Genomic DNA, 24,773 nt, shown 5'->3' with positions numbered 1-24,773 from the left:
CATTGTTATCTTAAGCCTTATATAATATTGTAACTTGCTTATATCAGTCTCTGGGTTTGGGTCAAAATACTTAATGATCTTTCTTTTGGAAATAACGGGCAGTAGAAAAAAGTTTTTGTTGTTATGGTGTCAAATGAGGAACAATGCTGTCTTAATTTAGCAATATAATGAGTTTGCTGGTGCTATTTTTATACACTGAAGCAGCAGCCTTGCAGGAAAACAAGAAAGTTTAATAATAAAACATTCCACTTCTTCATTAATCATGTTTTTTGTTTTGCTGTTAATATTTCATTGAGTGACTCTCCTAGTATTTGTGAAGATGCTAATTTTAACTTATGGAAAGTTTTTAAGGAAATTGAAGACATAACAATGAAACGTTCCAAGAAAATGTTTCCCTTTAGTCATAAATGTGCTTTTCTTAAGCAAACATCTAATTGCCTGATAATATTAAGTACTGTTTTGGTCATTTTTAATATCATGAAAACAAAACCACTGACACTGTTTTTCTTTCATGCTAAGTTAGAAAAGAGGAAAAACAAGGAAAGGTGAAAGTTTGATCAATACAGCACTTGGATGGCATCCTTAAGAAAGTTAAACCACATTCAGGTTTCCACTTAAGTAATAGGAATAGAAATGAAACTTTTTGAGCTCAGATACTGACTTAGTGAATGTGCTTGTAGTATAAGCATATTTAGAGTGCCAAATGGTATTTTAATTCAGCGAACTGTAGTATGCTGGTATTTTGGGGGGAGATACTCACGTAGCAAGAGCACACAAACTCCTCTATCATGTTCCTTGTTACTAGAGGAAAAGGAAAATTTCCAGACTACCACCTTCTGATGGTGAATAAACAGCAAATGTGAGAACCTAGGGGAAGGAGGTAAGTAACATAAATCTTTCCTGCTCCTCAGCAGAAGGAAACCAGTCTTTCCAAGACTGTGCCAATGGCTGTCTCACTGCTGAGCTGTATCTCTGCACCCTTATTAAGTTTTCCAAAATACCCTGGATGTTGGTCTCCCTGTTTGTGTATTTTTCAGGTTAACTAATTTGACTGCTTTGGAAATAAAAAGGGATGAGCAATAATTACATACATTTTACTTTTTTTGTTTTGAAGGTACTCTCATATATTACTTTCTTTGATGCTCACAACAATAAGAGCTAGATAGCTACCACCATTTCACAAATAAGGTGGTAGAGGGGATAAGAGATTGTTAAAAAGCTATGCAGTCACGGTTAGGATTTTCACATTTCCTGTTCCCCTCTTTGTCAGTTTCTTAGCAAATGCTACTATAAAAAATACTTAAATGGGAACTGGAGGGGCAAAGGATGAGTGTTCTAAAGGTGGGAAGCAGAAATGGCCTTGCTAAAGTAAAAGTACACCTGTGATTGTAGTCTGAAAGAGATGAGCAGTTTTTTATTCTATCATTTTTTTCCCAAAAATGCACACGCTTGGTCTGTTATACCCAGTCTGAATTTTTTCAAAGAGCAGCATGTTACGGCAACTTGCTCTTTCACTATGTAGAATACAGAGCCAGTTCAACCCTCAACCCTCATTTCTGTTATAGTGCTACCAAAAATAATAGGCCTGAGTGGGGAATAAAGTAACAATTCAATTTCTCAGATCTCATATTCCTTTTGAAGGGTTTTGGTCTTAATATATTAGCGTAATAAAGGTTTTGAATATGCTTTCTAATAATTAAAACTCAATGCAACAGGTTACTCTGGAAGTGTTAAAATAATTTCTTCGAAATTTTTATATAATCTCCCAGGTAGTTGACCGTTGACAGTATTTTTAATGAAAAACCACTAGAGGGCTCTGCATAGGCATGCTAGTGTGAAAATGAGGCTGGTATTTTCAGATCAACTCAGCAAATTTTTTTGACTTTTTCTAAATTTCCCCAAGTTTTCTGGGGCTGCTGAAATGTACTGCTTACCTTCAGTTTAAAAAATCATGCTAACTATAACTGCCCTCATTATTGCTGTGCAATCTATTATTCAGACCTAATCACACATTTGCCTTCCTCAGAGAGGGTCCTCACTTTACATCAAGATTAAAATCTAGGGATTTACTGATCACCTACCCTCATCAGTCTTTTGTTCCCCTTTAAATAGACTTTATTTTTTAGAGCAGATTTAGGATAAAAATTGAGCACAAAGTACAGTTTCCCTATATCTCCTGACCCTATCTTTCTCTGTTTGGGAAACATCCCTTTGCCAACTCTGAGATACTGTACTAGAATTGCTGATATCTTGATTCAATCTAGATTGGCTCTTTATAAACATGACTTGCCAAACACTTGTCCCTTAATGTTTCTACTCAATCATGCTATTAGACTTTTACCTGCTGGGCTTCATTAGTGATTACTAGCACATTTAAAACATGCAGGCATGATTAGTGTAAAGAAAATCAGTTACTGGATCTTACAATTTCCACATATACTTATGAGAATGTACTTTCAGGGAAGAAGTTTAATAATCATTTAGTAAATCTTAGTTAAGACTGGTATATTCAGAAACTGAGAAAGTAACTTTAGTGACTAGATAACAAATCCTAGTCAGATGGTTTCAAATTTTCTGTTTTCAATAGAACTAAAGGAGGATCCAAACAAACTGTCAGCTGATCATTAATTTTTGTTGCTGATCACTGTGGTTTCTGGTGTGGAAAGGGGTTTTAAAAAAATTTAAGAGACTGCTATAACAAAACCCCTTTTGTGTGCATCTTCCTATGAACAAGGTATATCAGCTTACGTCATGAAAAAACTGGGATAAAATTGGCACTGAATCTGTCTCATTCTTACAATATGCAGTATTTACCCACAGATAGATGGAATATATTCCTACTGTTTGCCAAATGAGTAGGAATAAAGATAATTCTCCATCTGGAAAGAACTATTTTAGCCTTACTGTCATAAGACAATTATAATTTATTTTAAAATGTTTTTATTGATTTCAGAGAGGAAGGGAGGGGGGAGAGAGAAACATCAATGATGAGAGAGAATCATCAGCTGCCTCCTGCATCCCCCCACTGAGGAATGAGCCTGAAATTCGGGCATGTGCCCTGACTGGGAATCGAATCGTGACCTCCAGGTTCATGGGTCAACGATCAATCGGGCTGAAGACAATTTTTAAAATTTCATTTTCAAGTTACATATTTCTGCTGCACAGAGAAATGATAGAGTACTTAATAAAAGTCTTTGCCCATAAATAATGTTAGAATAAAATTCTGTGGAGGAAGCAGAATAAAAATACAATTATGAATTTAAGGAGAAAAAGCAAAAGAAGTTTCCATCTTTTAGTTTATTCATGTATTTTTAAATGTTGATAGGTATCAAACTGCCATTAAATTTAGATTTCAATATTTTTAAAAGAGTAATGTAACATTTTAAAATGCCTGCATTCATGATACTCTGGATGTTACATCCTTGACTACTACTAAAATTTAGGGTTAAAACTGTATGTTTTAACGCATAAAAATGCAATAGGGTATGCAGTTTTGTCTACAGTTTCTTTTAGAAGCATGCAGGCATACCATTCCTTCCAGGTTGTGAAAGCCAAATTATCCAAATATGTATATTTTAGGTAAAGAAATGATACCTAAAAAAGTAGTCATATTCTATAAAAGTACTTTGTCCTACCATGTTAGAATACTGTAATATTCGAAGACATTATATAAAATAGTCTTTGCATGGAACTTTAAAGGCCTTCTAATTCATTATGTTCTGTAAAAAAGCAGGAATAGCTATCTTTCCAAATGCCTTTTAATCAGTGATATGAAGGACTTACATTCTAGTACTTTTCTACAGCAGAAATATTCACATTTCTAAAACCAGAAAGAAGAAGGGCTTTGGAATCGGACCTGAGTTGGGTTGAGGTCTACCACCTATTGCCTGGGCACAGGTTCCCACCCCAGCTGCACCTCTGGGTGCTCAAAAGTCCCAGCACCAGAGGTGGGAGGGCGTAAGAGGGTAGCCTTGCACTGTCTTCAAAGAGTTTCACAGTTGATTTAAGGACGCGAGGCTACTTTTCTTCATTTGTTAAAACCCCAGACCACAAAAAGCCGCCAATGCCCGCTGCACAGAGCTGTACTGCTACACAAGTTCGGTAAGTGCTGGTGAGGGCTGCCAGCCACGTACTAGCCAGTCTAGTGCTGTCCAGCCACGCACGCAGGCGCCGAAGTTAAAGACCAAGTTTTAAGTATTTGGCCTGAATCACCCTAGCACAGTCATTCTCACGGGGGAGGGGCTATTTGGGGCCGGTTGGCAACGTTGGGGACATTTTTGGCTGGCACTCGTGGATGGAGACCGGGGATGCTGCTAACCCTTAATACTGCAGGGCGCACGGCGGCCCCACCTCGGAAAAATTAGGCCCCAAAAGCAAGAATGGCTGGTGAGAGGCCCGGGTCTCTGAGGGGCAGTCGGCCCAAAGGGACCTCGCGTTCTTATCCCAGGGCCCGGCGGGCATACAGCCCCTCATTTACTTCCCTGACTGGCGTTTAAGGCTGCACCGTACCTCGCGACACCGCCTCAGGCTCCCGCAGCCGGGGCATCTTCACGCGCTGCCGAAGGTGTGGGGCGCGCAGAGCCTGCTGGGAGCACGCGCTCGCTGCTGTCAGCCTGCGTCGCCTCCCGCGCTAAGTTTTGTTGCGCGAGGAGGACTTACGTCACTTCCGCTGTGGACACGCCCCCCTCCCTCGGGCCCGCCCACCACCCCGCTTCCAGTGCGTCGTAACCCAGGGCAACTTTCGCTCTTGGCGGCCGCCTGCGAAAACTAAGCTGCAGGGGGCTTCCCACTTCGCTGGCCACATGTGAAGGGGTGAGTGGTGGCGGCCGCTTCCCCGCCCCCGGAGCCGGGCCCCGCACCACCCCACGCGCCGCAGAGCGAGAGCCCTGCCGAGGACGAGAGGCAGCTGCCCTCTGAGGCTGGGAGGGAGAGGGGACAGGTACTGCGACCCCGCCATGGCTAAGGGCGGGGCCTGGGCGTGGCGTCACGGAGTGGGTGGGGCCGCGGGCGGGGCCGCTGAGGGCGGGACCCTGTGAGGGCGGAGCCAGTGGAGGAGGGGGTGGGGCTTGGTGAGGCAGGTGGGGATGTTCTGCTGGAGAGGTTAGCTCTTGAATGAAGAAAAGACATCTTTTGTGGCTAGGTAGGAACTGCTGGAGGAAGGGGTGGAGGTAGATGGAGAAGGAAGGATCATGCCTGAGGGAAGGGAGGGACTATTAAAGGAAAGGGAAGATCCAGGTATGAAGTGTCTGGCCTTGGGAGAGACAGGTTGGGTGTGTGTGTTTGATGACTTGTGTTTTCGTGTAGACTGTAGGCTGTATGAGAACTGGGAAGATGGGCGTTGCTTTACCATCTTATTCCCAGTGCTAGGCATCTAATGGGCGCTGAATGAGTGAATGAATGTGAATGGAAAAAGTGGAAGAGTTGGAGACTGTGATTGGAATAGACCTGGTCTGATCCGAGGACGGATGGTTGTAGGAACCATGCTCCTGTGAACAATCAGCTGCTGTGCCCTGTGGGCACATAATAAGCATAAGGCACAGATAATTCACATGGGGAGAGAAGATTTGTACTCTTGGAAATGCACAATTTGCTCAAATTGGGAGGCGCAGGTGCTTAACTTTGAGGCAAAGTTTCAATTCCTTGCAGAACTGTGTGTTTCAAAACTGTGCATTAGATTGAAGCCCCAGTGACATTTTCCTTTAGAAACTATATTACCAATGGTCAGCATATCCAGGCTAATCTCCAAGACCTATTTAACCAGTTCATATGCATGAAGCTTTGCTTTGTATTAAGAAACTTAACTTCCACCATAGCTGTTTCTATTCATTGATTTCTTCAACACATACTGGTAAGGTCCACAGGAACACCCATTTATAATTTCAAGAGAGGCTGCCAGAAACCCATCTTTCCCTGGCTGAAATTCTGACATAGATTAAAGATTCTTTTAAACCTGAAACTTCTAGGAAGATGCAGGTGTGGGAACATGGTGTAGAGCCAGGAAAGTGGTAAGGAGTTTTGAGGGATTACAGCCTGCTTTTGACATAAACAGCCTGCTTTGACTTAAACACCATGGCCTTTTTACCTCTCCAGGGGTAACAACATTACCCCTGCTGTTAATTGATTAGGAATATGTCAACCGGGTGTAGGAATCTAGGGTAAGACATCTGTAGTCTATGTAGACAGGCAATGAAAAATATGTGGTAAATGTGCTACCAGATTCCTTATTTGTTCCCTGACAGACATCATTAATCAATCACAGAACTCTTTCCTATAGTGGCCAAGTCTTAAGATCTTTCTCAACACAGCACCCTAGGTAGCCACTACTTGTTTGGAACTGATAATTTGGAACATATTCTTCATCCCTAATGTAGATATAAATGTAAAAAAAATTAATAGGCATCAATGTAAATGTAAATGTAAATTTCCTTAACTCTTGGTAAGATTCCTTTTTGTTTTCAATGGGATTACCTAAATAGGTGGATCAGGAATCCAGTAGATGAAATTTAGAAATGTGGGCCAGATAATTGTATAGTGAGGTTGGATAATTAGTAAACACCCAAGTACCAGAGATATCCACAAGACATTATCCTTTCCTCACCAACATTTATATCAGTGATTCAGATGACGTTACAGAGGGTATGTCCAGTGAATTAATGAAGTCTTAAAGTGGGAATGGGAAGAAATCACTCAGAATTATCCAAGCAGGTTGGGATGATAATCCAAAACCAAGAAAAGGAAATTTTAGAAGAATTTGGTACATTTGGATGTCAGAAAGAACATTTTTAAAGAAAATCAACAGCATGGGTACAGAATCAAGAGGACAGGGATTATTAACAATTCATGTGAAAGAAAATTTAGAAGTTGTAGTTGACCTCAAGCTCAGTGTTATTCAAGAGTGAAATATAGGCCCCAGCCAGGTAGCTCAGTTAATTAGAGTGTTATCCTGATATGCCAAGGTTGTGGGTTTCCTCCCTGGTCAGGACACATACAATAATCAACCAATGAATGCATAAATAATTGGAACAACAACTCTTTCTCTCTCTCTCTCTCCCTTTCTCTCTCTCTCTTCCTCCCCCCCTTCCTTCCCTTCCTCCCACTTTCTCTCTCTCTCTCTCTCAATAAAAAAAAGATTGGGATATAGCATTTAAAATATATAGCAATCTTTGTTGAATTAATAAGTGTAGATTTGCTTAAGGTAGAATTCATCCTATGCTCACCTCCACCATTATCCCACATTTCATTTCTTGAACCACTGTGAACACGTAATGGCTTAAATTTTTATTTCATTTTTTTACTGTGGGCAACTTCACGCTTACCTAAGAGTAGAGAGAAGTGTATAGTTAACCTCCGTGCCCTCACACCCACCTCCGGCGAACAGGGCTTACGGCCACGTTGATTTCATCGTGTTCTCTCCAACCGCACCCACCGCACGCCCCACGGCCCTCACACTCCCTGCAGGATTATGTTGAAGCAAATCAAGATGGCTTATGGCTTATGTTTAATTGATAAAAGAATGATACAGTTTTTTGTTTTTTTTGTTTTTGCTGATCATTTCCTTTCCATTTCTGTCTTTAAATGCTACTAGAGCCCTGGCGGGTGGCTCAGTTGGTTGGAGCGTCATCCTGTGCACCAACAGATTATGAGTTCCAGTCCCCATCAGGGCACATCCCTAGGTCATGGGTTTGATCCCCGGTTGGCGAGTACAGGAGTCAACTGACTGATGTTTCTCTCTCACATCAGTATTTCTCTCTCTCTCTCTCTCTCTCTTCCCTTTCCTCTCTCTCTCAAATCAATCCAAACATAATCTTGGGTGAGTGATTAAATAAAAAATTCTACTAGAAAAGATATTTTCTGGATCATTTTGAATTTCCATAGGCTCTGTGCCTTAGACTTTGATTCATCTTCTTTATTTCGTTTCCAAATATCTTAAGTTCCTTGATCAAGTTTTCTTTGGGTTTGTTCTCATTCACCCAAGCATGTACTTTGGGGGCTTGGACCTCAGTCAACATTTTCTTCTTCATGTGTTTTGGTTTGAGTCAGTGCAGTAGCGTATGTGATAGAGTTTAATACCATCTGGCCTACATCTGTGAGCCTTCCTGCTTTGTACTCCAAATCCAGATTATCTAGTTGCATCTGCAAATGCATTTTCCCATGGTAGCATTTTTCACTATGATCTTTGTGTTTTCTTAATGTGATTTTCTTGGAAAACATTAATAAGGACTTTGATGTATGCTTTATTCCAGTGATTCTCAAACAGAATCAGGTTGTTAAGCTCACTGGAAGTCAAGAAGTGGAATAGCTTGAGCTGTTGATTTACTTTAAATCTGTAAAGTAGGCACAATTTTACTATCAGAAAATATGAGTATTCTATCAGTGCAGACTTCTGCGTTCCAACATAAAAGTAAAACTGCATATAACTTGTATGAAGTCACTTATCTACTCTTATTTACTTTTTTTTTTTTCATTGCTCTTCAGAGAGAGAGAGAGGGAAAGAAACATTAATATGAGAGAGACACGTCGATAGGTTGCCTCCCACATGAACCCCGACCAGGGCCGGGGATTGAGCCTGAAACCGAGGTATGTGCCCTTGGCTGGAATCAAACCTGAGACCCTTCAGTCTGCGGGGCGATGCTCTAACCACTGAGCCAAACTGGCTAGGGCATCACTTATCTACTCCTTTAGCTGATTTTTTATTGCTTTTTGTACAGTTCTATTTGTCATTTCTTACAAGACCTAGAAGACAAGAGTGGGCAATAAAACTTGAAGGCACATTTTTATAGGAGGAAAATTTAAAATTAAGACTATGCTTTCCACTAACTGAATTTTTTTCTAATTAGGAAAAGACCACCAATATTCCATCTTAGTTGTGGAGTATGTTGATCCAGCTTGCTTGAAGACTAGCAGGATTCTGGAGAAGCACCTAGCAGTCTGGTATGTAGGAATCTGCCCGTTTGACTAAGAATACTGTGTTTACTGACTCAGAAATGATTCTTAGTTTATAGTTGTAAGGAGTCAATATATTTCCCATGATCCCCCATTAAATGAGTAAAGTGCTTATAAAAATGTATTTATAACAAATAGGTAAAGTACTTATAACAATGCTTGGCACATAGTAAGAGCTATGTAACAGTAAGTTGTATTACTAAGTTATTATTGTTACCTGGGTTTCTTTGGCACTTTGTAATATTATGTGACTGGAACCTCTTCTGGTGGCCTCACTGGGTCCAATTCTACTGACTCAATGTACGGGCTTACCCAGTATTGCATCCTTGACCTCTGCTGTTCCTCTTTCTAGATATATAGGATAGCGATACAGTCTTCCCCTCGGATTTTACATATTCTCATGGCGTGTGAGAAATAGTTGAAGGCGCTGGAGATGATTAACCTGAAAGAGCAGAGTACATCGCACTTTTTCATAGGGCTGTTGAGAGGCAGTGGGCAATCTCTGGATCAATGATTCTTCAACCTTTTGTAGTGACAGACTGTTCTGTAACTCTGATGCAGGCCCTTCCCTGAAAAAAACCATTGAGCATCTTCAGAGGTATCATAGACTTTCATAACCCCATCCAAGGATGGGAAGGCTTCCCATCACAGAGCCTTGCTCTGGAGGGCAAAACTAGGACCAGGGAGCAGAGGATGCTGATGGAGCAGGAAAAGCAGTGTTGGTTCGACATAAGGAAGAACTTTCTAACAGAGCAGTAGTTGTCCAACTTTGCTGGATATTAGAACTGTCTAGGGTGATTTTAGAAATCCTGATGGCCGGGCTCTGGCCAGACCAATTATAATCAGAATCTCTGTGGTGGGATCTGGGCATTTTTATTTTTATAAAGCTCCCCAGATGATTCCAAGGTGCACCCAAGTTTGAGAAACAGTAAACTACTTTGCCATTTGAGGAGGCTCTCTAAACAGTGAATGCCTTGTCGGTGGAGATACTTTAAGCAAAAAATAAACATTTTCCTTATTGATTTGAACGTCCTAACGCTACTTAATCTCTCCTAAACAATATCTCTTTCTTTGCTATAGTAGCCTCAAGTTTGTTTATTTTATTATTTAATAAATGGCTTTGCTTTTGATTCTCTGCTTTTTCCCTTTTGAACTGTACACTTGTTGAATCTGTGGGGTTCTGTGGTACTTGTAATTTAGAAGACAAAAGGTCAGAGTGTATTTGTAGGAACTTCTGTGGGCTGGGCAGTGACTGAAGTGAAATTTCACAATATGAGAGGATCAGGCTGGTTCGCACAATCTGTCAGGTCCTCAGTCATTGCTGTTTGTAAATAAAGTAGCGCCTCTAGTTTTAAGTCACTTGTAATAGAAGTTTTTTCCTTTCAGATCTGATTCATTTCCTCTGATGTCATGTTGGAAAAGATTAGGATGTCCAAAGATACTTGACCTTCCACAGGTAAATGGAACTTTATCACCATCAAAATGTCACTTTAAGCTCAAGTGGAAAAGCTGAAATGGTAATTGAACAGATACTGTTACAAGAAGTTACTTATCTCTACCTCAACAGAAAAATGAAAAAAATGTGGGTTTCTGGCAGGGATCATGTTGAGGTGAGAGAAAGCAAGGCATGTGGTCCCCAGTGAACTCTATCTCATTACAAGCAAAGGCACTGGGTGTTCATTAGCACACGGCTGGATCATTGGCCGTCACTGCTTAGGGATTGGAGTTCACCTGTGCAGCTTGTGGGGTCCGCAGGAGGAACATCTGTCTGTGGGAAAGTATTATAATCATGCCCTTTTCATCTATGAGCAAACAGACCCAGAAAAGTAATGTATCTAAGCCTCACACAGCTAATAAATAGTAAATTAAAAAAAACCCTGGCTGTTTGGCACTCGAGTCTGTTCTCATAATCAGGATTATAAATTTCCTAGCCCTTTGACTGGATTATAAATGCCAAGTCCCATTTTTCAACTTGGAAAGGCATCAATTTAAGGATAGATAGTATTATTGTCATCACCTCCACCGCCACCACTACTACCACCATCACCTACTCTTAGTTTCCTGGGGCTCCCATAACATAGGGCCACAGACCGGGTGGCGTAAACCACAGGAATTTATTGTCTCACAGTTCTGGAGGCTCGACGTCCAAAATCAAGGTGTCATCAGGGTTGATTCCTTCCGAAGACTGTGAGGAAGGATCTGTGCCAGGCCTCTTTTGCTTGCTGGTGGCCATCTTCTCCATGTCTCTTCACATCACCTCCCCTCCATGCGTGTCTGTGCCCAGGTTTCCTCTTTGAATAAGGACACTGTTGCATACGGTGGATTAGGATGAACTGACTGACTGAGCCTAGATCACAGGCCCTACCAGTTTCCCCAGAAGCCTAAGGATCCCCCGCTGATATCCAGAGTTGTTGGGAAGGGAAAGGGGCGGGGGCCGGGGTGCATAAGTCACACACAACCACTGCAGTTCCCTTGTTATTAGCACAATATCATTTGGACATTACGGGAAGGGAAGGGGAGGGGAGGGGAGGGGGGAGGGAGGGGGGAGGGGGGTGCTCAAACCTACATTGCTTACTGCAGCCTGAACCCCATCAGGAGGGAGAGAGCCTGTGTCAACATCTTCCTCTCCTTTTTTGCTTCACTCCCAACTTTGGTCCTTACTGAAATCCACCAGTCTCTATTTAAAATTAGACTTATATAATGTCAATAGTTGGCAACGGATGGTTTTGTAATATTTCTTCTGAGTCTATCCCTGAATGTGTCGAAGATGTTTCACCTGAGTTATGCTTTTAAAAAAAAAAAATTAAAAACTGAGTTCAATCCGCATCTCGAACTTCAGGAAGAAGATGTTAAAGACTTTAAGCAGCCCTCAGAGTAATCACAGGAATGGATCTCTGTCAGAGAAACGAGGTGGAGTTAGGAAATAGCGGAAATAATGAAATTCAGAGCACGGGAGAAACGGAATCAACCTGCGCTTGTTCAGATGGGAGAAGGGAAAAGAATCATGTTCGTTGTCTTCTCAATATCAGCGACATTACATCTGAACAAGATGGAAAAGTCCACAAGTTTGTTATTGGAACTGGATGGGAAGAAGCAGTGAGTATCTTCTTGAGTTAGGTCTCTTGCATATCAGCGTTTATTTTTTTAAAATAAAAGTTTTATTTACTTTTTTATTGATTTGAGAGAGAAAGAGAGGTAGGAGAGTGAGAGATTTGTTGTTCCACTCATTTATGCACTCATTGGTTGATTCTTGTATGTGCCCTGACCGGGGATCGGACCCACAACCTTGGCGTATCAGGACGAACCTCTAACCAGCTGAGCTACCCGGCCAGGGCCTGCACGTCAGTGTTTTGATGCAAGCATTTTTACTATTTTCAAATATAGTTACTATTACCAAAAACCGTGTAAACAATGAAATATAGAAACCTTTGGAACACAGGTAAAATATTAATGAGGATAGCAGTACCTTTTATTGAGCATTTATGGGCCACTCAGTATTGGCAAGCACAGTACTAAATGCTTCACGTATATCACATCATTCAACCTCACAATAGTCCTATGTGGCGGGTATTATGAACAGCCTGACTTTTTGGACAAGGATACTGAGGCACCCAAAGGGTGAAATAATGTGCTGAAGGTCACCCAGCCGGTGGCCAAGGTCTTCTGGACTCCAGAACCTGAGCTCCTCAACTATTGTACTAAACTCCGAGACCCTGAGACTTCTGTCCTAGTGGTTCTACTCAGAATCCTGTGGGTTTAATCTTAAACTATCCATAGAATCAATAATAGCATCCTAAATTTAGAACTATATGGAAATTTGATCTAACGTTTCTAGGTTACTCTTGGCAATGTCACAACAAGGGGTGAGGGGTAGGAGATGCTACTGGCATCTAATGGGTCGAGGCCAGGATTGTTGCCCCACATCCTCCAAGGCCCAGGACAGCACCCTTCACAAGGAATCATCCAGCTCCATCGTAGTTCAGGCTGCTGTAAGAGGATGCCACAGGCAGGGTGGCTTAAGCCGCAGGCAGTTATTACTCACAGTTCCAGAGGATGGAAATTCAAGATCATGGTGCCAGCATGGTTGGGTTCTTGGTGAGGGCCCTCTTCCTGGTTTGCCCTCACAAGGCCGCCTTTGTTGTTGTTGTTGTTAATATGTTTTTATTAATTTTAGAGAGGAAGAGAGAGGGAGAGAGAGAAACATTGATGCTGGAGAGAAATATCAATCAGCTGCCTCCTGTACATCCCCTGCTGCGGATCAAGCCCACAACCCGGCATGTGCCCTGACTGGGAAACAAACCAGCGACCTTTTGGTGCATGGGCTGACATTCTACACATTGAGCCACACCAGCCAGGGAGGCCTTCTTTGTTGTGTACAAGCAGAGAGAGAGAGAGCAAGAAAGAGAGAGAGCGAGATCCCTTGACTCCTTTTCTTATAAGGACACTGATCTCATCCTGAAGGCCCCATCCTTTTGACCTTATCTCACCCTAATTACCTAAAATGCCCTACCTCCAAATACCATCACATTGGGGATTGGGGTTTCAACATAGGAATTTTGGAGAGACACAAACATACAGTCCATAACAAGCCCCAAGGGTTGGTAGTGCCAAGGGTGAGAAACCCCAATCTACTTGGTTTATTTTATAAATGTGGACACTGAGGCCAAGACAAGGCAGAGTGATTCGCCCAAGTCCACTTGACAGTTGAAAGAATCATGTCTTAATCATGTCTTCAAGAGCCCTCTAGTATTCTCTCTACTTCCCCACCCCCACCCATCTATGACCTTCCAAACGCATACTCCCGTGCCAGATAGTCCTATTTAAGAATTTTAAGTTTAGAGGTTCAGTTTACTATTGAAGGTAACTACTTTGAAATACACGTCTAAGGGCTGTTGGCATGGACCTGCCTCTGCTCATCCGCTCTCCCTCCAGCCCCACGATGCAGCAGTCTCCCCCAGTATGGTAAACAGAGCCTGGAAGGGGGAACAAGACAAACAATTTTTAATTTATTTTTATTTAATAGTTCCAAATTTATTTTAATGTACATCTGAAAAAATATAGTCAGCACATCAAGGTGGCCATTTACAGATACTGTTGCTTAGTATTTTATAAATCCTATTGCTAGTATTTCAGATTTTAAATACTACTGCTTAATATGAGGCTAAAAATAGGTATTAAAAGTAGAAGAAAATGTCTGTTTAAAGAAAAATATTAGTTCAAATGGGATGGCCAAAATGGGGCTGTGACCAGAATTGGGGCAGCTAGAGTGAGCAGCTCAGTTGAGAGTAACACGCTGCTTTATTTGCAGGTTCAAGGCTGGGGAAAGACTTCTCCAACTGCCTGTCTCTGGCCCAGGAAGAAGCTTAAAAAGATGAAGGTGGGAGAAAGTGTCAGCAGCTGCTTACTCTGTGTCGGTCTCTCCCAAGGGATCCCTGAGACCAAGCCTCAGTCTGAGGCTGGGAAGTTGGAGTCAGGGGCTCTGGCTGAAGCAGGCCCAGAGAAGGATCGAGGTAGCCCCTGCAAGACTCAGAGCCCCCCTGGAGGCCCTACCACTGCCTCCAGGAGGATTAGCAAGATGTGCTTTCCCTCCTACAATCAGGAAGAGAAAAAAAGTCTCCAAATAAAGGAGTTTATTTGGTGCATGGAAGAGTGGGCCCTCCCCAACACTGTTAGGGACCAGAACCCCAGCAGAGGCACTGATCGAGGTCCCTCTGTGTCAGACTCATTGACTTCCAAGGCCCTTTTAGTTCTGCCTCCCCTGAAGGCTTCAGTCCCAAATGGCTTGGATGTTCTGGGTAAGAAGAGTAAGAACTTTCTCTTGCAGCCAGAAGAGAAGGTGCTGAGTGTGGAAAATGATGAGTGTGTGGCTTGTGCATATGGATTGAAAATAGTTGGTGGGAAAGATGGAAAGAGACCCATTGAGCTGGCCAAGCACCTTAAGGCCAACTGCATGCAGCCTTTTCCTTCCCCAGTGGTCCAGACACCCCTGCTGGCCAATCCGGAGCTGGACTGCCTGCACTGGTCCCTCCTGGGTGAGAAAAAGCTGGTGTGCCCTCCCAGTTCCAACACTGTTCACTCTCTCACCACCGTGCAGCTTTTGCAGAAACAGAGAGTGCAAAGCTACAAAGCCAGATTCAAAGCCTGGGAGCTGAGACCTCCCACGAACATCCAAAAGTGCGTTCTCAAGGAGGCCAAGCAGGAAACCAGGCCCCGTACACTGGAGACCAGTGTGCTCCCAAGACCTCTCTTGCCGTCCCTCACCGTGAGCAGAGTTGTTATTCCCGTCTCCACTCACAGATTCCTCTGAACCACCACAATGTCACTCCCTGGGAATAAGCACCTTTGGAAACTCACTCGCGCCCCCTCTCCTGCGCCCAGCCCATACTCTCTTCTCTTCCTTTCCCTCACCCCCCCCTTTCTCTTTTCCCTTCCTTTTTGCTCTCTCTCTGCTTCCCTCCCTCTCTTGACCCTTTTTTGTAGTAGAACCAGAGGAAATAAATTCGTCGTATGGATTTTGATTTACTCTCAAAACGCCCATATTTATGCATTGCTTGCTTCGGTTGCTTAGTCGTTTACAAAATGCAAACTGGTAATGCCAGTGTCAGCCTCTGCCTGCCTCACATGTGCTCTCCCAACGGAAGCCAAGCGGGGGTGGGGTATCTGAAGAGGGTCTCTCTCAGTGACGCCCCGGTGTCACCCTTGAACCCACTGGAAAGGGTTCTTTCTGCCCTACCCCAGTGCCTTAGGCTAAGTGTACTGGGCTTTTTTTGGATAAAATTATTTCCCAATCTTTTTTATTTTTAAGATTTTTTAAATTGATTTTCTTTTAGAGAGAGAGGAAGGGAGAGGGAGAAAAACATCAATATGAGAGGGAAACATTGATCGGCTGCCTCCTGAGGGATCGATCCTGCAACCTGGGCACATGCCTTGACCTGCCCTGACCAGGAATCGGACCGGCAGCCCTTCAGTGCCTGGGACAATGCCCAGCCGACTGAGTCGCATGGGCCAGAGCTTTCCTGGCCTTTTAAACCAGGGAGATATCTGTCTGGTCCCTCATTTTCTCTTGCAACAAAAATCTGAAGCATTGCTTTAATAGAAAAACTCCAGCCTGTGTCTAAATGAATATCCTTGCGTTCAAGGTGACATATCCTTGTATTATATCCATGGGTATGCCATATCCATTGTTTCCTGTATGTCCAAAGTGACTTAAATCCATGGGTTTACCGTATTTATCATATCCTGTGTGTCCAAAGTGACATATCCTTATATTGTTGCCTCATGCTAGTCTCTGTGTCTGGGAAGTTTTAGCCACAGTTCCACAAAATCCATCATGGAAAGCAGGTTAAGAATAGTTTTTTTGAGGGAAAAAAGTCACTGTGATTATTGTCACCCCACATGCTTCCTCCAGCCTTACTTCGCATCTAATATTTGGGAACTCTACAACCTCAGACAGACACTCACAGAATGGGGCTGTTACTTTCTCCCTTCTCCCTGCTCATTTTACTCCAATGCATATTTCCTGAAGTTGTATGTAAATTACACATTGTTTGTAAATGAGTTATATTTTGAATGCCAAGTAACAATGCTATGTAGAGGAATGCTCTGGCAAAAAACACACCAAAACATTGTAATATGAATAACCATTTAGCTGCTCTGTAATTCCAGTTTGAATTTGCTTTAGGCAGGTTGGACTTGAACTCTGGACTTTCCATTTCCTAAATGATGACTTTATTTGTACACATCTGCTTTCCATAACTGCTCTTTAGTGTAGGTCGTTTTGTTTTGTTCCTTTGTTTTTAGGAAACACCGGAGATGCAGGAATGATTATAGTACAGCAGTCTCATTAAAAGGTATATTTTGCCTATTTAGGTTGGACACTTCTTTATAGTCTAGAAGCATTTTTTAGGTTCCGCCCATCCCTTCTTCCCTGAATGAAGGAGCCATCTGGATTCCATCCCCAAGAAAAGGTCCTGATTCCCCACCGATTCTGGACAGTGGGGGTGTTGGCCCTGGTACTGTTTGAGGACACTCCAGCAATGGCACCTGCCCGCCTAAGTCTGGTTTCTCAAGCCCCCTTTACAAGCAGCGGAGTAATAAGCTCAATATGCAGAACAGTCAAAAGTATTTGATTGGGAGGGAAGGGTATGGACCAGCATGAGTGAAGGATGGAGCCCCACCTACTCAGCCCAGATGTACTTACTTTTGAGATCTTGAGGCAGTTTGAAAACACTGATATAAGTTACAACTGAATATTTTTTTCTTATGAGAAGCTTTTTTGTTGAGGTGGGGTTGTAAATTCTGCAGATTTGGGGGTAAACATATAGCAATAATTTAGAATTAAGTGGAAGGCCAGTCTGAACAAAGGAGTCGCCCAATTTATTAAAGATTCATAGTATCCTTTTTAAGCAAATAATTTGGTCAACAAAATACTGAGCAGAACATTCCTCTGTAAATACATAAGACTGTTTTGTTGGCATCACTTTGTTAGATATCTGATGAAGTCCCTTTGGGGATCCTATTTGCATTAGCCCAGGTTTAGCTTGTTTCTCTGTGGATAAAGTCACCTGAGCCTTGTCCCAATTTCCATTCAGATTGAATTGGGTCACCCAAACTGGTCTTCGATGTCCAAGACTAGATAAAGGCTAAATGTTTACTAGAATGCAGACCCCATTAGGGTTCTAGGTCACTAAGAAAACTTACAGGGGAAATCTTACTGTTGTAAGGAGTCAAGCATGTTATAATACAGGTGCCAGCAGCCTCCTACCTACCTCAACGTCATGATCTCAGTTAGGCTTTGGTCCCTCTAGTCCTTTCCAAACCAAGCATGGAGAGCTCTGTGTTCCATCCCTCATTCTATTATTTTTGGATGTCTCATGAGTAAAATTTTCTAAACTCCCATTTTTCTTGAAAACGTAAAAATCACAAAGTGGAACAGTGGCAGCACCTGACACAGGGCCTGAGGTCACCTACTGGGTGAGGCTGGGCTGAGGCCTGGGAATGCTGCTGAGGGTCTAGGTGAGGCAAGGGAGGGGCCCGAGGGGCAGGAGATCTTGGGCAGACAGAATGTCAACCTGACAAGAGAGAGCTGAGGGAATGGCATGTTTGAAGAGCAAGGGGGAGACCTTAAGTATGTTCTGATTCTGGACCTGGCTGTGTACATTTAGACAAGCACACAGGACTTGGGCTCCTCAGGGACACTTTTCCTAATGTTTAGCTTCCTTCTTTTTTATTCTGGACTTTGCCCCTATTGTGAAATGTACCTATACTCTAAAGATGATGCTATAAAATGATCTGAACCCAGAATCAAATTTGCTTTCAATCTCTCCCTCTAAGTGTAGGAGCCTCAGGACCCAGAGAGACCACAGAAGCCCCAGCCCATCTCTCTGTGGGCTCCCCTCAATTGGCCAAGCAGGCCAACCTGCACGGCTGGAGGCCTCACATCTGGGGCTTTTTGGGGCATCTAAACTTGGGTCCACTTGGTGCTGTAGTTTAGGGGCTCCTGAGAAGCAAGGTGGGGAAGAAAGAAACGGAGGGGCTCCTGTGGCCGTGACAGAGGGCAGACCAGGACAATTGCTGCTACCAGAGAAAACACTTTCTGCTGTCTGCTGGTCTAACTGGGAGCCGCGAGAGCCTCGGTGTCGTGCTGTTCTTGCTGCCCAGGCTAAACTCTGCCCTGAGTTCTACTGGCCAGTCACCCGATACAATAATTCCACTTGTTTTCAAGGCACTGCTCTTTCTAAGAGTTCAGACCTCCTTTTTTTATCTCTTTTTATCCCGAGCATATGCATGCACATCAGGGATCGTTTACTTCTGTAACCCAAGGAGAATCCAATGAACAGAGATTGAATTCAGTCAGGCCAGGGCAAGGTCTGGAGCCTGGGCCTCTGAAGGCTCCCAGTATGTCTCCCAGGTGGGGGACAGTTGGAGACTGGGTGGAAAACACATAAGGCAGGAAGGAGGGCTGGAGAGCGTCTTTCCTTTCTGTAAGATGGGAGCAACTTCAGACACAGGATGTGGTAAGGATCCTGATGAGGTCATGTGTGTAAAACGCCAACAGAGATTTGTGGTTTTCCTGAATGTCCTGGTCAGGTCAAATATAAATAGCTGGATCATTTATTTCCCTGAATGGATGACTGACTTCAAAGTTGTAGAGCCATCCTGTGGGCGTGGTGAGCTGTTCCTTGGAGCTTGATGGGCCTCCACTCTTCCATAGTCCTCAAAACTCCGCTTTGTAACTTGTTGACTAAGGCTCTTTGGGACCCTGTTAATCAATCCCTGGGCCATCTTCATACCCTGGTTCTTTTCCTCACCATGTTTTGCCTGAATTTTCACTGCACCAGTCTAAACACCACCACTCTGTAGAGTACATGCTTCTCGCACTGATTTTGTGTCCTCTGCTGGGATGCTACAGAAAAAATTTACTTGTCGAGTTCAATTTCCCAATCAAAGCTGCTGCATATCTTCTTGTCTTAGGGTAATTCCGGTGTCCAGTGCAATAAGTAAAAATAGAACCATCTTCCTTTTTCCCTAGGAGCTGAGAATGAGGCATTAGGATATTTTCTTTCTCTTTTTTTAAATGATTTTTGAGAGAGAGAGAGAGAGAGAGAGAAACATCAATTTGTTGTTTCACTTACTTATGCATTCGTTGGTTGGTCCCCTGACCAGGTATCAAACCTACAACCTTGTCATATGGGGATGGTGTGCAGACCAACTGAGCTACCCAGCCAGGGCTTTTTTTTTTTTTTTTTTTTTTAACAGCCCAGCTTTGCCACTGAGCATTGCTGCCTTTGCCCTATGAAATGAGGGAGTTGATACCTAAAGTCCTTTCTATTTCTGTCATTTTAGCCTAGTTAACTTGCCTGCAAACAGTATGAGAGACTCAAAATGGTGAATAGTTTTTAAATCTTCACCCAAGGATATTTTTTCATTGCATTTTCAGAGAGAGTGGAAGGGAGGGAGAGAGAGAGAGAGAGAGAGAGAAACATCAATATGAGAGACACATCGATTGGTTGCCTCCTGCACATGCCCAGACCAGGCCCAGGGATCGAGCCTGCAACCGAGACACATGCCCTTGGTGGGAATCGAACCCGGAACCCTTCATCCCGCAGGCTGACACTCTAACCACTGAACCAAACTGGCCAGGGCACAAATAGTTATTTCTGTCAGAGATTTTAATCATATTTACTCTGGATCCTGCTTTGTAGTGTGAAATTTTAAAAAAATCTAAATGAATTTCAATTTGTACATTGCAAAAGTTGCTGATAATAAAATTCCTAGAGATTAAAATTATTTTTTACATAAGACTATGAGGACTCAACCTTTTCTACTAACACACTTTCAAAAACACATACTTCTTAAAGAACCCAACAGCCCCGCTTGATGTTGTGTCTACCATGATGCCTTAAGTTCTACCTCACCAACTGGCCTACCCCTAGGGTAGGGCTTTTCAGCGTTGGAACTGTTGGCATTTAGGGTCGGGTAATTCTTTGTGGTGGGGGCTATTTTGTGCATGGTAGGATGCTTAGCAATATCCCTGTTCTCTACCCACTAGACGCCAATAATAACCCCAGTTGTGACTGTCAAGAATGTCTCCAGATGTTCCCAAGTGCCACGAGGGCAAAATCAGCCTCATTGAGAACCACCGCTTTAGAGATTTAGTAATTCTAGAAACCAATGCCTTTGTTTGCAGCTTTTCTGACAGCTTTATTTATAGAGCAAGCAGAAACCTTGCTACAGAGGTGAAGGAAATGTGGGAGATCTGCTGGTTTCATCCTGGAAAGCACAGGTATTCTGGATCTAAAGCCCTGTGGTGCCCTCAGGTTTGACCTGGTCCTTCAGGGTCTTCTGGTACTACCTGCTTAGGTCCTGTCTAGAAGGAGGCGACGACAAGCCTGCTTTTCTCTGAGATAATCTCTCTCATAGCAGCATAGGGCATATTTAGCCATAACCAGGAAGAGCTGTTGGCATTCACTCATCCCTCTTTCAGGAGAATGTGCATTATCACTGTAGTGAGTTATTCAAGAAAATTCTAAGACGCTAAGTTAATGTATTCACATTTGATGCCATTATTAGGAAATCTCTACTCTCTAAGCAATACTCTCTTTACATTCACTGCTTGTGCTAAATCGGTGTTAAAATTAAGAGGCAGTCAGCACTATGCATGACATTCCTTAGTAACCACTGGAAAATTGATTCTTTACAAATACATAAGAAAATGTCTTTTTCTCCCATTTAGTTCAAAATACAGATGTTTCTTCCCTGTGTATCTGTTAAAATGAAACAATTTATCTGCTTATTAAAACTTAAAATCAGCAAACTTGAAAACATACTATAAACTAGTCTTACTTTCAGCACCACAGGAGGGTTATGGCTTTTAACCAAGCCTCTAAATGGGAAAGAACTGTTAGCAATTTCATTGGTTTTAGTCTGCATGTTGTTCTGAAGAAAACTAGTAATCTCTGAATTAAACATTTAATTTGGGATAAATGCCACTGGTCCTGATACTCTTCACTTGTGAAGGCTTAATTTCTGTGGCTACTCACCCAAATCCTCTTGACTGATTTCTCTAATGTAATTTCAGGAAAATGGAATGTCAGGGAGACACTATTATGGTAGATAGCTATTTAGAGAACTTTAAATCTGAAGACCTGTTATTTAGGCACATATCTCATTGCAGAATGTGATTCAAATGGTTTAAATATATACCATATCTTACAAAATAAATGTGAAAAAGGAAAAAAAATTGGGATCAACTTACAATTCATTAATGGTATGTACTAGCCCGGCCAGGCGTGACTCAGTGGTTGAGCATTGACCTATGATCCAAGGGATCGGGGTTGATTCCCGGTCAGGGCACATGCCGGTTGGGGGCTCGATCCCCAGTCAGGGGAATGCAGGAGGCGGCTGATCAATGACTCATCATTGATGTTTCTCTCTCTCTCCCTCTCCTTTCCTCTTTCTGAAATCAATAAAGATATATTTAAAAAAAAAATAGTACGTACTAGACTCTTGCCCTGGCTGATGTGGCTCCGTGGTTAGAGCGTCAACATGCCCGCAGACCAAAGGGTTTCAGGTTCGATTCCCGGTCAAGGGCTCATACCTGGGTTGCAGGTTTGCTACCCTGACTGGGGTGCACGCAGGAGGCAACTGGTGGATGTGTCTCTCATGTTGATGTTTGTTTCCCTCCCTCCCTCCCTCCCTCCCTCCCTCCCTCCCTCCCTCCCTCCCTCCCTCCCTCCCTCCCTCCCTCTAAAAAAAAAATCAATGGAAAAATATCCTCGAGTGAGGATTGCAAAAACACAAACGGTATTAGACTCTTAAGTATAGCTAAACAAAAATTATTACCATGAACTGAAATAAGACAACGTAGAGTAAATAATTCCTAAAGCATAGTTTGCCAAGGTTTGGATGGTTTCTCAAAAGTATTATATAAAATCTCAATTTTTGAAGGCTCACTTTTTAAATAGGGAAAAGTTATTGAGGAGCTTTTTAAGGTTAAATATCCTTTTGTGAAAAGTTAATTCAAATGCATAGACCTCTGCCAAATTTTTACTGCAGCATGAACTCTACATTTTCTGAAGTCACTAAATTTCTCAGTACAGCACAGGAAAAAGAAGACAGGACAAAGTAGGAGAGGGGTTTGTTTCAAATTCAGCCCTAAGCAGCAACATGTTTGAGATGCAATTATAAAACCAAGTGTCTCACCCAGGGCATGGAAAAGCAGCGGATCACCAGAAAACAAAGAATACAAAGCAGAAGCAGAAGCAGTAAGAAGATGCCACCAGGCTTGGAACAAGGTCTTGTTGATGCATACCGTGCTACTAAGCTCACTTTTTTAGGGGAAGAAAAAAAAAGTCTGTTCACATTGAGGTAACATATGTTCTTTTGAGAATGACAAAGTTGCCATGGAGATACATTTTTTTCATTTTCTGAAATAATTTCATCGATAAACTAAAAAAAAGTGTATCGCTTGTTTTAATTTTGTTGTTTATTTTTCTAGCCTTATGTCCTGTAATATTAACTTGCTTGAGAGTAAAGTACCAAAAATTGATGGAAGGGCCTTGGCAATAGTTTTTCCCATGCTTGCTAACCTTCACTATTTTTGAAATTGTGGCATTAGAATAAAATTACAAATGTGCTTATTAGTAAGGTAATATAAAATTTGGAGTTTTTTCTTAAGTTTGTTGAAAGAACTGAATGAATATTGGTACTCTTCTGGGTCAAGTATTAAAGACAATGCTTTTATTCATTCACATCATTTGGGCACTTGCTCCTTTCAAACATGCATATTTTTATTTATTGAAATTTTTTTGGAAAGTTTTTTTGTTTATTTATTTTTCATTGATTTGAGAGAGACAGGAAGGGAGAGAGAAACATCGATCGGTTGCCTCCCATAAGCACCCCTACTGGGGACTGAACCAGCAACCTAGGCATGTGTCCTGACTGGGAATTGAACTCAGAATTAAGCCAGCAACCTTGTGGTGCACAGAATGATGCTCGAACCAACTGAGTCACACTGGCCAGGGCTCAAACATACATATTTTTAAATGTAGTGCTCGCATTTGTTAATGTTTCACAACACTGACAACCTGAGACTTCTCTCCACTTGCTCTGTAGCCTGCCTCTCTCAACAGGTAAACAATATATCAGTGTATCTGCTAATAAGTACAGTTTGCATGACTGAGAGAATCTTTCGGATGTAAACACTGCAACAACAATAGTATTTAGCAGACTACCTTCTTGGCCATAAGAATATTATACTAGCCAACATCTTGCTGAAGAAGCTGGATTAAAATTCATATCACTTAACAAAGTGTTTTAGATGTTGGGAGTATGTATAAACCAAAAGATTGACATTTCCTTTCCTAGGGTCAAATCTAATCAGTGGTACTTTAATACACTTCAGATGAGAATACACACACACACACACACACACACACATATTGTGAAATATAAGGAAAAAAAGACTGCATAATACGTGAGACTTCAAAAGCTTCATCCCTAACCACCCCCCACCCCCACCCCCCGCCAAATTACAAGAGCATTCGAGGACAAGTTTGAGAAGCACTGATCTAAATATACTAGATAGTAATACTCTTTGGAGTCAATATTAGGTGGCAGGTTTTGATGAGCATGTTTGTATTGCAATTAAGATAGACATTCTAAAATTAAGGCCATGAAGGGTTATATGTAAATATCAACATGTCATTTGCCATTATAAGTAAAACAATACAACTGCACAACGAGTTTGACACTGATACATTTTCTTTCCATCAAAAGTACCTTCAGCCCGGCTGGTGTGGCTCAGTTGGTTGAGTGTAGTCCCATGCACCAGGAAGTCGCTGGTTTGATTCCCAGTCAGGGCATGTGCCCGGGTAGTGGGCTCCATCCCCAGTAGGGGACTTGCAGGAGTCAGCTGATCGACGGTTCTCTCTCATTGATGTTTCTCTCTCCTTCACCCTTCCTCTTTCTGAAATCAATTAAAAAAAAAAAAGTAGCTTCAAACTTTACATGGTATCTTTCAAGTAAGCCTACAAAATTTTTCTACCTTTATTTTTCCTTTATGTTAAGAAAATCAGAAGCAGTGATTTGGTTTTTCTGCAAATTAGTGACCAAACAAAGAACTCATATTTAACTCCTTTTTTCCTCTTAAGCCAGAACCACATTATTTACAAAAAGCCATTCCATTGTATAATTGGCAAATGCATTAATTTTCTTTTGAATATATTTTCCAAAAACTTATATTGTAAGGTGTATAGTTTTTATCAAAATAAATTTACATAAAAATAGAAACTTTGGTAATGGGGTATCTTTTCATTTTCTATTAGGAA

At 42.2% G+C, this 24,773-nt stretch overlaps 1 protein-coding gene across 2 annotated transcripts; it reads left to right on the top strand.

The window, feature by feature from the left end:
* The first annotated feature begins 4,710 nt into the window (after positions 1-4,710).
* LOC308547721 (uncharacterized protein C16orf46) lies at positions 4,711-16,806 on the top strand. 2 transcript variants are annotated; one of them, XM_081118490.1, is made up of 5 exons: positions 4,711-4,812; positions 8,838-8,931; positions 10,330-10,399; positions 11,783-12,039; positions 14,252-16,806. In XM_081118490.1, the coding sequence occupies exons 4-5, from the start codon at positions 11,830-11,832 to the stop codon at positions 15,248-15,250; spliced, it is 1,209 nt and encodes a 402-aa protein (XP_080974616.1). In that variant the 5' UTR covers positions 4,711-4,812; positions 8,838-8,931; positions 10,330-10,399; positions 11,783-11,829; the 3' UTR covers positions 15,251-16,806. The 2 variants fall into 2 exon arrangements, with proteins under 2 accessions (XP_080974616.1, XP_080974615.1); XM_081118489.1 differs by having other exon boundaries at positions 4,711-4,939.
* Positions 16,807-24,773: the final 7,967 nt, after the last annotated feature.

Source organism: Miniopterus schreibersii (assembly GCF_964146895.1).
Source record: "Miniopterus schreibersii genome assembly, chromosome: 18".
In the NCBI taxonomy this organism is placed as follows: Eukaryota; Metazoa; Chordata; class Mammalia; order Chiroptera; family Miniopteridae; genus Miniopterus; species Miniopterus schreibersii.
This window is presented reverse-complemented; position numbering and strand designations above follow the sequence as displayed.